This window comes from Trachurus japonicus, chromosome 1 (genome assembly GCF_045865225.1).
Source record: "Trachurus japonicus isolate A0001 chromosome 1, Traja_1.0".
NCBI classification, from domain to species: domain Eukaryota; kingdom Metazoa; phylum Chordata; class Actinopteri; order Carangiformes; family Carangidae; genus Trachurus; species Trachurus japonicus.
Window position 1 is genome coordinate 10,347,809 of NC_140907.1, and position 15,066 is coordinate 10,362,874.

Genomic DNA, 15,066 nt, shown 5'->3' on the forward strand with positions numbered 1-15,066 from the left:
AAATAATCATTTGGGACAGCCCTATTTTATATTATTATTATTACATAAACAAAAGCAAACTAACTCAGTGGGTGCTGTTTATTCGTCTGACCTGCTGTTGCTGGTAGCCTATGCAGCTGGTCTTGAACTGGTCTGAACATTAGCACAGTGTTATTTCTGATCATTTTGTGCAGATGCATTTTTATTTGATTTGCATACGTTTCAAACCATGGTAAATCACTGTTAATAATAGGCTTTATGCACCGCTCCACTGAACTTAAACCACCCAGTCCTCCCATTAAGCTGGCCAGCTCTCTGACTATTGAGGTCAGACACACCTGGATTAATCAGTTTGTCCAATAATACATAGGCTACAGGAAATAAAGGAACTTGTTTAAATGTTCAGGAAGTAGTGGAGCTGTGCATAAAGCCTATTAGGCTGTTGTGAGGAATCATTACATGTGTAACATGTGACAGCCTCTTCACATAGGCTATAGGCATTAATATGTATGACTATTATATTTAAGTGGGATATTGCAACTTTATGTTTTGGATCAAACAAGTAGGCTAGCCCGTCCTGGCCTTAGCTACGTCAAGTGATAACCTCAATAAGGTGCACTGTACCTGCCCCCATTCCAGTTTAAAATATGTGTTTGAACGTGTACAAAATACATAGGCCTACATGAAAAGTGTGGCGTTTTGACCCGTGTGACCCCCCCCCCGGACATTTGGTTGAGTGTCCCTTATTTTCACAACTCAAAGGTGGCAACCCTATGGGTCTCACACACTGCATAACTGCTAATGTCGATGCTAACGTTAGCTTCAGCACTATAATGTGAATTTAAACCAAGCCTCACTCTTGTTAGCTTAATTTACCACGTGTGTGTTTTTACTGAGCTTAATTTTTACTGAAGGTTTACTCTGAATTGAGTTGTGCCCTTGGTTAGCAAGTGTGTTTTAGTTAAAAAAAAATGTATGGACCAGTCTATGTGTGGTCTGTTTTCTCTGCTGTTCGGTTAGCAAGCACGTGTGTTTTACTCTGAGTTGAGTCATGACGTTTTACCAGACTTGTTGTTGTTGTTGTCGGTTAGTAAGTGGGTTTTTTTGTGTAGGCCTACTACACTCTGGATGATTAAAAAAAAGCTCAGATTGTAATTATGACATGTTGGTGTTTTTCTCACCGTCCTTACGTAAAACCTACGCCCATGCAATAAATAATTTCAGGCTCAAAATGTTTTCTTCAAAATACAGACAGATTGTTGTGGACCATTAAACTCCGGATCAGTGCAATTTAAGGAAAACTGGTTTCAAATGTCTTGCTCTTTGATTTAGATGTTGTAACTAGTTTCAGTGAACATGTCACATGCTTTGAACATGAGATAGATTACACCTGTTTGCTGATCGGCAGATACGTTATTCTTTTGTCAGGGCAAGTAAAAGCATGTAGTTAAACCTGCAGGGTTTAAAAGGAACCTCTGCAATGAGAGTGGAGGAGGCTGGGGGAGAGCGTTATGTAATCTTCACTTGGTTTGTTGTTTTGAAGCAAAAGAGAAATGGAGAATTGGAGGTTGACAGGAAAATTATGAAATGTTAAAAACACACGCACACAAAGAGTTGAACAACGTTTTTTTTGTTGGGGAACAGAAGCCGCATACACCTGGATAGGATTAAATTGCAACACAAACCAAGTCTGACAAATCCACTGTCTCTCACTGGAATCATGACGGCCTGGTGCTTTTACACCACACATTCATGTTCATTTGTGCTTTTTTCAGATAAAACACAGGTTAATGGTCAGTTCCCAAACTGGACACGCTGATCCATTCATAGCTAGTGACCTCTGGTGGTGGTTGTGATCTCTGTTAAATTCAGTAAATAAAGTCTGTATAGTTGAATATGAAGTACAGCTGGATATTACAGTAAACTGCAGGTACTGAGAAAACAAGACAACTCAGTCTGGCCCACCGTGATACAAAGAGCTCCGCAAACAGAACTATTAATACAGACTACTTAACTGCAGATGCTCTCATGTGACCAAGTTTCATTTTTTCATCTCTGGTCCAACAGTACCACTTAGCTGACATCTGAGCTTGGGGCAAAACAACCAACTATGCTGAGTAGCTTGGACATGGCAACGCCTGCTGGACTTTGTTAAGGACTGGAAAGTTGAAGGTAACTGTTTGATAAGCTGTAACTGGTGCTTGCTTTGTTTGTGTTACTGTTGACTCCATACTCTGTGCACCAGCCCCCCTCCGCTTGGTCAGGACCTGACACTCATCCAACAAACAGTTGTTCACTGTAGAACCACAGGATCATGATTTTTGTTGAGACAAATGAAATAAACGCTGTGGGTTCTTTCAGCAGAGGAAAGAAAGAGAGGAATAAAACAGGCAGCTCTTTTTATTGTAAGTTCAGAGCAATAAATCATCTCACTATATTTGAAAAAGAGACAAAACCACTGCATTAATTATTTAAACAAAATAATAAGATGTGACCCACTGGCTAAAACAAAACACACAGCTGCCAGGTCAGTTGAGAAAAGGGTTCACGCTCTTACTCCCCCCAACACACACTATTTATAACAGGTGGATGCAGTCAACAAAGTCCTCTAACTACGAGGAGGAACTCATCTTTCAAACCCAAGGATACTGTTGCTTTTAATTATAGCTGTTCCCCAGCTAATTGGTATATTCTGCAGATGGTTTCCTCGAAAAACAAATGTCACAGTGCATTTAAAAATTCTTTTTCATATGGTCAAGGTTAGAGTTTGAATGACAGAATAAATAAAACAACGACAAAAAACAAAGAGTAAAACAAGGATGGGACTGGACTGTTTGGTATTAAAGCAGAAGTAAGTGGTCCGGTCGTTTTCGCTAATGCTGCGTTCCAGGCAGGCTTTTGAAATTGTAAATTACAGCTTCAAGTCACACTTTGTAGCGTTCCAGGCAACCCACTCGTGTTTTTCCGACCTGTTTTACCGGTGAAAGTCACTATAACGGCCACTCGTAACTTCCGACCGGTGAACTCGTACCAGATCGAACTGGTACGACTTCACGGTCGGAAAAATACGAGTTTCCTTGAACGCACCATAACAGTCCTCGTCGCTACGTCACCACATTCACGGTGTCCCTTGGCTGCACACACAGCCCTGCATGCCGTTCTCTCTCCTCATTGGATAAAAACTGTAGGATACGATAAATGTTTTCTCCTCGGCTCAGAGCAGAGCAGAGTGACTGACAGACCCGTGTTTCAGACCAAACACTCTATGTAAGTGATTGCTGTTGGAAGATATAACTGTTTAAGACTTATATTAACACAAATATATCACTTACTTCTGCTTTAATTTGACAGATATAAAGCATTAGTGCTGTGAAGCTGTGTTAATGCTCAGTGTCAGGTTATCTGAAAGGCATTTAGCTAACTTGATGTGTATAAATATTGCAAGTTTGAATAACATCCGTCAGCACTTAATTACACAGCTATTTTTATTTCTCTGTTAGTAGAACATCCTCCTTACTGAGCCGACTAACTATGAGAAGAACTACTGGTCACTCCACTCTTCTCTTCACTCATTTTTCTGGTATGACGCCTCTCTCTCTCATTTCTAGTCCTCTTATCTGAAACCTGTTTCTCTCATTTCTAAAGAATCTGGTCCTGGTGATGTCTCTAGGTGCTTGTTAACCGGTCCTCAGCAGCTGGTCTGACATGTCAGCCACGCTGGTCATTTGAGAACTGACATCCCAGCCTTCAGGCCATAGTCAGGACTTCTTCCCAGAAAGGAGAGATACACATCAATGCCAAAATCCTCTTTGAAACCTCGCCAAACCGGACCCGCTTATTACTCACAATTATCTGGACTGCTTCTTTCTTGAAGTGTTGTGATAGTCATTCACAGACAATCTGTGTATTCATTCGATGAGCTGTATCAGTGCCATGAGTCACTTAACAGTCAACATGAATCACTTAGGTCCTGGGAATAAAATTCAAGTGGTTGGTTATGCAAGTTTAAGTTAATTTCCTGCAAATTTCTCATAAGTATAATTGTCTTTTTTATATTTGTCTTGCTTATACAAAACAAGTATACATGTTGAATGATACCTATAATTTATTGTTTTGAATGACAGCTTTGACAGAATAAAAGTAGGCTAACTGTTGTGTTGCAATGTTAAAACAGATTTGTTTTGTAATGTCTTTTCTCATTCATCCCAGTCTCAATTTGTGTCAATAATATCATCATATTTGCATATTATCGTACCAGAGCGACCTAATTCTGCAGGTTGAGGCGTGCAGTATGTTACTTAACTGTCTGTATGGAAGGGAGGGAGAAAAATCTGACTTCACCAACCAGTCCTGTAGCAGCACCTTCTCATTTTGACTTGATCAAAATCTAAATCAGTGCCTTAAAAGGTAAAAAGAAACAATTAGCCCACACAGATGTAAATATTGAATATCATGTCCCCTTTTCACTGATAATCCGTGTTTTTTCCCATGGCAACAGGTTGGCCTGCACACCTTGTCTGACTGCTCTGCAAAGAACACACATTAAATTAAAAGTAAGCCAACAGGAGGAACAGGCTAAACAGCAGCTTTATGTAACTTTATTTTGCTCTGCGGTTAGAGGCACAAGATTTACAGCATGACAGTGGGTGGTTGGGCATAAAAATAACATCTAATGATACCTAATACCTAGTAATAATAACTATTTTCATAGTGTCAGAGTGTCTGAATGCAGACGATGCAGATATTACAAAATAAAGTATTCCTTCTTCCTTATTTATTCACTGACTTCAGTAAAAAATAGGCTACACATTATTAACATTGGAGACTCATGTATTGTGCACTGTAGTGGTTATTATGGCCGTAACAGCAGCACTTATTATTCAGTGAGTGGTCAAATAATGAGTTTGATCCCACACAGTATCCCTGTGTGTCATTTAATACACTGAGTATGCAACTGTGGCTTTGTGTGTGGGACTGTTTATGCCAGTGAAGGTGGGTTGGTGTGCAGTCACAGCCTGTACTTTGTCCAGTACTTTTCCACTGTCTGAGCTACTGTGTGAGTGCGCACGTTTGTGAGCGCCTTGTGTGTCCCTGTGAAGAAAATACAGCTGTACTTGCTGCTCCTTATCAGCCAACCAGGGGAAAAAGAAAAAGAAAAAGAAAAAAGAGAACCCAGCAGCTCTTTGATGTGGATCTGAACTCTTGAAAAGGAGAGGGGATTTAGAAGCAGGATTACACAGTCACACAGCAATTTATGAGCACGAATTAGGCAGCATTACATAACATTTAATCATGTGTATCTGTTAAGAGGGGACAGCTTTGCCAAAGCTGGCACCCTCAAAGTGTGTTTGATAGGGCACCCAGAAGCTAAAGCAGAGTGGCTGAGCATGCGGACGCCTCAATGGTGTGCACTCGGGCATCACAGCACGTTCTGAACCATTAAAGCAACTCTGAACATGTCCACAAGCCATTGCGCTGACTCATTACAAATAAGAACACACACAGATGATGACACATGACACACTGGCCGGTCACGCAGCCCCTGCATGGCAGGCTTAATTTGGGTGGTTTGTGGATGTGCATCGGTATGAGGGTCTGTGTCAGACCTCGTAAAACTTCACTTCTGTGACAACCACAGTTTATACACCTCCTGACAGGTGACGTCTAGATCGGAGTTGCTCAAGAGGTTTTTCTGTTTGCATTCTTGCTCCACCTGTGAGCAAATAGGAGTCCTATAGGTTATTATTAAGACAATGGACCACTCAACACTGTAAAAAAACAACAACACAATGGCACTCCTCTTCCGTCCACACACACATGCAATATATACGGTACTAATTTAAATAAACCACTGGTTTAAACATGTTGTAATGATGCAACATCTGTGACGAGCCTTGGTTCCATCACCAATAGCTGTGCTGTGAGTTGTTTTGAAAGTTTGAAAAGCCATCTGTCACTCTGTTTGCCTCACACATCACTGTATTTATTACATCATAAATCTGTCATTACCTATACCCTTAAAAGGAGCGCACCTGAACCACTTCAACTTGTAAAATGTGCAAATAAAATCTACCCTTGCCAAACATGTCAAGAGCTGCATACGACAGTGAGCTGGAAACGTTCCCAGTGTTCTCGGCTAAAGCGAAATGTGGCATAGCTCGACATCTGACCTGCTCCATAGAAACCTGTCCATTTTGTTTTCTGTATTTCAAAATCACATTTCTGCATATGTAAAATTTCGCTGTACTTTACTTTACTTTACTTTACTTTACTTTTCTTTACTTCACTTCACTTCACTTCACTTCACTTCACTTCACTTCACTTCACTTCACTTCACTTGGCACTCTCCAGTTGTCATTTTAACTGACTAACCCCGGCTTGTTTGATCCTTGAAAATGAAGGAAGAATCACCAGAGGCAATGATGTTATTAGGGTCCGGGCAGCTAAGCTGCCGGGACACTATTGTATTCCTAGGAATTCTTCTTCTTCTTCTTCTTCTTCTTTCTTTCTTTCTTCTTCTTCCAAGGAAGTCATACTTCCCATGGGCGAAAACTCACCAAACTTTGCACAAAGGTTCAGTCCCATGCCAGATGCACTCAACTCCAAGGACATGTGCCCCCCCCTCCTAGGGGGGGCACAATAAGCGTTTAAATTTAAAAACTTAAAAAATTCCTACCAAACCAACGGTAGATGCTACAGTGTTGAAACTTCACCACAATGTAGCCTCAATACTGCTGAAACTTTTGTCCACTTAAACTTATTACAAATTATGAAGTCCATCACTGTTTTTTTCAATAACTGTAAAACTTTTAAAATGTATCTCCTCCCACAATTTTTGCTCAATTGTCACCAAACTTGCTACAGAGCATCTCCAGACGGTCCTCCACAAAACTTGTTTCTCGGATTTTTGATTAAGCAAAAATTGAGCCTACAGTGCATGAAAACGTTTGACTGTAAACGGTACTGTAAACATATACCATCAAATTCTTGCTAAATACATTTTCAAACTTCCTGAAAAAAAATGAGAATATTCTGGAGTCATGGTTGATGAAGTTTAGCAAATATCAGAATTTTAATTCAAAAACTGAATTTTCTAGAACATTTTGAATTCTGCTCTCATGGAAACAACTGCAGTCAATGTGAGAGTGGAATTTATAAACATCATATTTTCTCTTATGAAGCAAAACACGTATCATTAAAAACAAATCACCAACATTTCCATGCTGTCAAGATGCAATTTATGTATTATCAGATTTTTGTTTAGATGACTGAATTATTGACATTTTGACCATTTCATCACAACAGCTGCCCGGGCACTGGCTCACCTGAGTGGATAAATGAAGCTACACAGCAGGTTTCACTACAAGCTAATTAGCTCAGCGAGTTAGGAGCTGGTTCTTGGTGTCAGAGATTGTGAGTTCGAGACCCAACAAGGATGATGATGACAGATCAAGATGTCACATGTCCTCAAGCTGTTTTGCTGTCTAAATGCATTTTATGTATTAACAGATTTTTGTTTAGATACTTTTTGAAATCTGCCTTGACAACAGCTGCCCGGGCACTGACTCACCTGAGTGGATAAATGAAGCTACACAGCAGGTCTCACTAACAGCCAATTAGCTCAGCGAGTTAAGAGCTGGTTCTTGGTGTCAGAGATTGTGAGTTCGAGACCCTGCAAGGGAGATGATGACGATGATGATCCAAATAGCTTGGACTGGACCATGTGCGAAAGCTCTTAACATCTTAGACTCATAGTAGATGTTTGACAAATACATATCATTATTTTACCTCAAAAACTGATTTTTCTTTTTACTGTGGTTTCAAATCTGCCTACACGACAGTGAATGGCTTACTCAATTTGTGAAGCCACTGTTGAATGCCACTTGGCAAGTAGCTCAGTGCGATAGACAACAGTCTTTGGTTCCAGAGGTTGTGGGTTCAATCCTCAACTAATGCAAATTGAACATTATAAGGTCAACTGTCCTGTCTTCCTATTCTCCTGTTTGTTGCTCAGAATTGCCTAAATTTGCCCAAAAGTAGCCCGGACCCGACCCATCGCTGCGCAGCAGCTATAATTTCTATTACTGTAATGGCACCTCAACAAAAACAGGTCTAGGCAACAGACTATATTCATTTTATGGCTTTCAAGACAGAAGTTATTACTTGTAGAAAAGGCTACACAATATTCCCCCTGTTGAATATTCTGATGAGCACAAGTTACACAGCTACATCTCAGATACTCAAAACATTTATTCCTGGGTTTGGCCTTTGCAGGGTTACCATGAAAAATGTGCTGACACTGACAGTGCCACATATACTACACTACTCTCTTCTTGATTGACTCTTATCTTACTGTTTTGAGTTTTCTGTGACATTGTTTTGTCAGTTACGCTGTAAACAGGCCATTACTGTACAATAATATAGCTGTGTGACCTTGCTTATTCACAGTTAAGGGATGATATTCACTGTCTGGCAACAGAGAGCCAAAAGTTGGATAAGATGCTTGATGGCTTTGTCTCTGTAGCTGTGACCCTGTAGCTGCTGGTGAGCTTCAACAGCCACAGTAGGAGGCTACAATCTGAAGAGGAGGCTCTCAGGATTTTTTCTGATAGGCTGAACAACCTGTTCTCAAAAGAGCTACAGAGAAAAGCCTGACAGAGGAGATGTTTCAATGTCACAGTGACAGTGACCATTTGGATATAAAGTCACATCATCATTTTATTCAGATATTTGCAGTTAGGTAAGTATGTAATATTATGAATTTGTCAAACCAGTGTTTAGTTAGGTCATCTTGGCCTCGACCTTTGAGTCCAAGTGAACGTTTGTACTACTGACATTAACGAGAATGGGATGGATCGTCCGATGGAGCTATGAAAGGAACAACCTGAAATCATAATGGCTGTGTACCTGGCAGCAGCTGCTGTCTGTAAATGCATCATGCCATTGTATTTTATGATGCTGTTCCTGTCTTTTACAAAGTGGATACAGGAGAATGTAACATGCAGAACAGCTGATGCATGCATGTCACTGCCATCTAGTTATGTGGGGATGCTGGTTATTTATTAGATTCAATCAAAATACAGCTATAGATCCCTTTGAATATAAGATAAGATTTCAAGCATACATGCATACATGTAGGATGTCAGTTGCCATACAGACTTGATGGATGAAACAAAAAACAGCAGAACATCTTGCAGTGAGATCACTGCTGTCTCAGCAGCCATCAACTTGTTGACGTTTTGGCTCACATCAGTCATGGATCAGACCACACCCATCTTCAAACTCTGTGTTCAACACCACACAATGAAATAATAATGTAGACTTATGTAACATTACGACACATGAAGCAAATAGTTGGCACTACTTGCATTTTTGTAAAATCTCCACCCAGCAGCCATATCTGGAGGTAGTTCTGGCTATGCATTTGCCTCGAAAACAATTCTGTCTCGACTCGAAATGTTACATTATCTCATAGCGTGGTGAATGTGCAGGTCACAGCTTGTCCACAAGAGTGTTTTGGAGTTGTTGGATTGTGTATTTGATGAGTTTGATGGCTAAAGGCGAAAGTAGCCTACTGTGCGCCTCCGTTGCGTTAGCTGAGCAGCTCGCGTCTCTGCCCCACCGATCTAAAAACAGCTTGCACTGACAATTAAAGATAATGAATTTTCCCCCGAGACTAGCTATAGGGATTAGGGCAATAGGCCAATTTGCCAAAATATTGAATTATCCCTTTAATGAACATGAAAAAAAAAAAAATATATATATATATATATATACAGTATATATATATATATTTGGTTCGCCCTAACAAATCAATCATTGTTTGGTCAGGCCTGTGTTTGATCTAAGTGTTTACATTTGCGAAAGCTTTTGGCAGAGACTGACTGGTACCTTGAGTAAACAGGCATGATTAATTTTCATGTCAGTCACTTACAGTAAGACTGAATGTCCAGACTGACATGTTTGGGCACACTAAAGCAAAAATGCTGTCCACCCCTTCTCCCCTTCATGGTAGGTAGGTCTGATTTATTTCCTACACTGTAATGTTCACAGTCCTACATTATGATGGGTAAGCACAGGCAGTACACAGTCCCGTTACAGTTCAATTTCAGGTTTTGAGATTGGGAGGCGCATGGCCGGTTAGCTCAGTTGGTTAGAGCGTGGTGCTAATAACGCCAAGGTCGCGGGTTCGATCCCCGTACGGGCCACAGAGTTTTTATATTTTCGGCGTAAACCACAAATTTTAATCGTCCCAAGGGACGCGGTTATACACGGTTACAGTATTCAACCTTGTCACCTTTACAAAGGATAGACAACAGTAGAGGAGACACAACAAGAATATACTGTATAATGATACTCTAAACAAGAAACACTATACCTTCTATCATAAATAAAACACGTGGAAAGACCATAAATAATAATATAAAAATAAATCGGGAAGCTATTTTTTTCATTGAATATATATGATGATATTGTATGCACGGACGATCAGTACGGTTCCATGGTGTAATGGTTAGCACTCTGGACTCTGAATCCAGCGATCCGAGTTCAAATCTCGGTGGAACCTATGTTTTTCATCTATGAGATGGTTTTACTAATACTTCATCTGTAACTCGTGCGTTTTACAGAATAACAGCGAAACACTGCATTACACTCCGTGTGAATAGACAAATATGGTACAATAATCATAAATTCGCATACCACATGTTATAGGAGATAAGAACAAATTATAGATATTCTATCAGCAGGTAATGCTTTCCCTCATTGTAAACACATTGAGGAAAAATATTTTATTATCTTTATCCTTTTTTTTAATTTACAATCAGCACCAAAAATCACATTCACAATGTCGAAACAGTAGTTGAGCATATTTTATTTAATCATACCTTTCTAAAATGTAACATTGTACATTCTTTGACTGGTAAAAAAGAAAACAAAAACATTTTGTTGCAAAACATTTTCTATACATTTGTAAGCAAATTGTGAGACAGTCCTTCTGACTCCCTCTTTCATTTTTTCTGTCTTTTCTTTGTTGATGCTGCCCCCTTCTGGTGTGAACTGGACCCTGTATTTCTAGAGGAAATGAAAAGAGATGTTAATTTTAAAAATAACAACAAATAATACATAAGGAACAATGACAGGTTCACTTACATAGGAGCTTTATCTGGTGTCTCTGGATTAAGTATGACCACTTCCTCTTCTTCACTGTCGGATATTTCAACCACCTCTCCTATAAGGCAAAAAAGATTATTGTCAGAGTACTTACCGTATATTTTACCAAACAAAATTTTACTTTCTCACTTTTTGGCTGTGTTGATGTTCTAGTACCGATGAAGTTTTAATATGAAATTAAGATTTTAAAATATTTACCTCCTCTGCTCTCTTCTTTTCTCTCTGTCACCATTTCCTCCTGTTCTTCACCACTGCTGTCGATTTCCTCTTCCTCTTCGTCATCCTCCTCCATGCCCCATGTGTTCTGCAGCCCCTGCCCCACCTGACCCACACCTGGGACGGGCACCAATGGGGATGGTACCCTGATATGTTGAGTTAAGCAGCCACAGTGGATACAGTAGAACGGAGCATCAAGAAAAAAAAAAGGACAAGCACACATTTTTGATGCTGTTGTTAGTTGTGCACAGTTTAGGATACGTCTTAGGCGGGGCTTCAGCTTTCTGGACGATGTCATTGGCTCTCTCTGTAACATCCATCATCTCCACTGGAGTTTCATCCATTTTCAGAGCTGTGATTCGCTCCTGAGGAATAGACTCCGCAAAACCACACCTTTCACCTGCCTTCCTGGAGTATTTAGAAATACAGAGTTCTTATATAATATATATTTTCTTATATATTTACATCTAAAGTTACATATCTCAAGTTTAGTATTTTAAGTATGACAAGGTGATACTACTGCTCACCTGGCCTTCTTGTCATTGTCCAGGGCTTTGCTGATCAGTTCTGTGATTTCAGACACTTTAACACTGGCAATTTTACTGCATCTCATAACCTTTAATACCAAAAACAAGCATTAAATATGTGATAGATCACAGTTATATTGGACAGGAAGTGTATTGTAGAGCGTGTCTTTCACCTGGTCCTTAAGCAGCATGATGCCCCCGCTGGATTGGATAGAGCAGATTTCTCTGTGTTTGTTCATGGCGATCATCAGCAGGCCGTCCATCACCCGCTCCTCCCGCTCACAGGGGTCCACCAGCAGGTAAGTCCTGCAGGATCAAACAGAGTGGAGAAAAAAAGTGCACGATACTGAGATAGGATCTGGTAATAAACAGGACAAACTTTGCACATGTAACCTACAATGAAGATAACCAAATAAAACAAGAGGGGTAGAGGGTATTAGTAGTGACCCAGAAAAAAAGGGCATACTATACTATAATAAAGGTGGATAGTGGATTGTATATTTTAAGGGATAGTTCAACATTCTGGCAAATTGTCCCATTGCTATTAATCTCTATAGTTTTAGGAGTAGGTTCATAGGTACCTTTAATTGTCAGTGCAAGATATTTTTAGAACGGCCGCAGAGCAGAGCCGCAAGCTGCTCAGAGCTACGCTATGGAGGCTAATGGGATTTCTTGGTTTCCCTCATCACACTCATCAAATACACAATCCAACAACTCCACAACGCTCTCGTGGACAAGTTGTGACCTTGAGGTAACGAACCTACTCCTAAAACTATAGGGATTATGGCAATGGGCCAATTTTCCAAAATGTTGAACTATCCCGATTCCCTTTAAATCTTATATAGAACAGTAAGTTGTGTTTGCATTTTCTTAGTTTCTGTATGCATGCTTTCTACTTTCAGACCATGACTGTATGAACTTTTACATACATATAGCTATATCAAACACATGATGCTACATTTGTTTACTGTTTGGAAGTATCACAGGAAATCTAAGTGTCATGTAAGGTTCTGTCTTGTCTCTGAGACACTAACTCTACTCAACTTCATTTTTAGTCTCCTAATTAATACTTTCTCATATTTGTTGTGGATCCATCTACTGCCTTTGTCCTTAACTGATGTTAAACTAAGGCATATTTTACAATACTATTAAATTATTGTCAATGACATAGTTAAACTGATTTTCTTTTTCAAAAATGCAGTTGGGAGTGAGCTATTTTTCTGCTCTGACTGTTGCCTGCAGGTATATATGCTCCAACAACCCACACTAATAAGTCTGTAAGTAGTCCGAGAGGTCAAATCTAAAACCAGAAACATTCACAATGCACTCTGCACTGATGGTTTTGAGAACATGATGACAACAGAGGGTGACTCTTATTTACAGCCAGATCTTCTCATCTCACATACAGTAGCTGGACAGTCAGAGATTGAATATTTATTTTCAATGATCAGCTGGTTGCCCATTGTAGTGCCATTGGAATTAAAATGATCCGAAGAACAGAAATCTTAACATTTATGCATCTTCACAGACAGTGACTGTTTTCTGTTCTCTTACCCTTGCTGGAAGAAGGAGAAGCTGACACTGATAGGCATGTGGTAGATACTCAGAGGAATAGGGTCTCTCTCCTCTGGACTGTACTGATGAAGGATGGAAATAAATACAATATTACAACCAGTACAAGGTAGAAAAAACACTTTTGGCAATACCCCTGCCAAGGAAAACTTGTCTGCTTCATTTTTGTATAAAAACACAAGGAAACAAGTTGCATTCATGTAAACAGCTGTTAGGAAAGTTACTCTCAGTAGATAAAATGAAGCGCAGACACCACCTGCTGCGGCGGATGCCGACTCACCACTGTGACTTCGTCTCCCTGGATGCCGACATCAGGGCGTCTGAAGTGGCTCAGAGCAGTGATGGCTGCGATGCTGGCAGCGTCCATCAGGTTCCCGTCATGATTCAACATGTGAACGTCCACTCTGATCTGCCACACCTGATCTCAGACACACAGAGGAGCACATTCTTCATCACAATGGATACAGTTTCTAATCTCTTATCTCTTCCAGTGTATCATGTGTGTGTGTTTTACCTTCTCTCCCGACACCACACACAGAGACTCTGTATCGATGCACTTGGAGTTCCTCAAGCACCTCTCCAGCTGTCTGTTTAGCTTCACTGACAACTCAGACTGTCTGGAGAGAAAGACAAGGCCACAGATGATTTAAACTTCCTGCACTGGCAGCTCCATTACATTTAACAGTCTCAGCACAAGCTCCATCAACGCAGTAAATTAAAATACAAACATGACCCATTTAATTTCTCCTCACCTGCCCTGTTCGAATGCGGGTGAAGCCATGGGTGACAGCTCGATGTTGAAGAACATGATTCCCTCATTTGGCCGATTGTCTTTAGGAGCCACCAGCTCGCAGGACACCTGAGCCATCACCCTGCACACAGCAGCCTGTTTATTATCCACTGTCACAAAATGTTAAATTCACTAGAGACAGACTGTTTCTTTATTAAATGGAAATGCTCATCTTGAACCACACAGAATATCCCCTTTGAAGAGAAAGCTGAATGTAAATGCAAAGACTTCACCTGGTTTTCCCCAGATCCACAAAGCAGCATCCATAGTCAGCACCAAACGTGATCTTTATCTTCCTATAGTCATATGTCTGCCGTCCATCCAGGCGCTGCAGGGGAGCACAGGGCAGGTAAGTGGAACAGAGGAAAGGAAAACATCATCAGACTGCACTTTTTGTGGTGCTACACTGGGACACTTGGCTGGGCATGGACAGCTCTTCACCAACAGCAGGAACCAATCATCCCAAGTCTCTAAACACTGTTTAGTAACTTTGATAAACTGCGTGTTTCAGATTCAAGCATCAGTGGTGTCATCAGACCAAAGCAGGACCGTAGGAAACGCTAGGAAAGCAGCTCACCTTTTTCTCCTCGATGGCTTTAAGTAAAAAATCCCGCTCACAGTTTGACAAAGGTGTGTCCTTCATTCTGTGTTTTTTGTGTGGCTGTTTGTAAATTATAACTACCTGACTTACTAATGTAAGTTAATGCCACAGCTCCTAGAAACACGCGGCCGCCATCTATATTTTCTGAACTCTACCCCGGAAGTGCTTTAGTTATGCCATAATAAAAGTGAAAGGGGGTCATTTTTGTC

At 40.4% G+C, this 15,066-nt stretch overlaps 1 protein-coding gene and 2 non-coding genes across 3 annotated transcripts; 2 read left to right on the forward strand and 1 right to left on the reverse strand.

The window, feature by feature from the left end:
* The first annotated feature begins 10,113 nt into the window (after nt 1-10,113).
* On the forward strand, nt 10,114-10,187 carry trnai-aau (transfer RNA isoleucine (anticodon AAU)). Its single transcript has one exon. It is a non-coding gene; the product is annotated as a tRNA-Ile (tRNA).
* Nucleotides 10,188-10,474: 287 nt separating this feature from the next.
* On the forward strand, nt 10,475-10,546 carry trnaq-cug (transfer RNA glutamine (anticodon CUG)). The gene has a single exon. It is a non-coding gene; the product is annotated as a tRNA-Gln (tRNA).
* Nucleotides 10,547-10,837: 291 nt separating this feature from the next.
* Nucleotides 10,838-15,013, reverse strand: exosc9 (exosome component 9). Its single transcript, XM_085768293.1, has 12 exons — nt 14,834-15,013; nt 14,490-14,584; nt 14,219-14,338; nt 13,981-14,083; nt 13,747-13,884; nt 13,449-13,531; nt 12,068-12,200; nt 11,895-11,983; nt 11,629-11,775; nt 11,350-11,513; nt 11,131-11,209; nt 10,838-11,052 (listed from the first exon to the last, which is right to left on the reverse strand). The coding sequence occupies exons 1-12, from the start codon at nt 14,897-14,899 to the stop codon at nt 10,989-10,991; spliced, it is 1,281 nt and encodes a 426-aa protein (XP_085624419.1). The 5' UTR covers nt 14,900-15,013; the 3' UTR covers nt 10,838-10,988.
* Between the last annotated feature and the right edge of the window lie 53 nt (nt 15,014-15,066).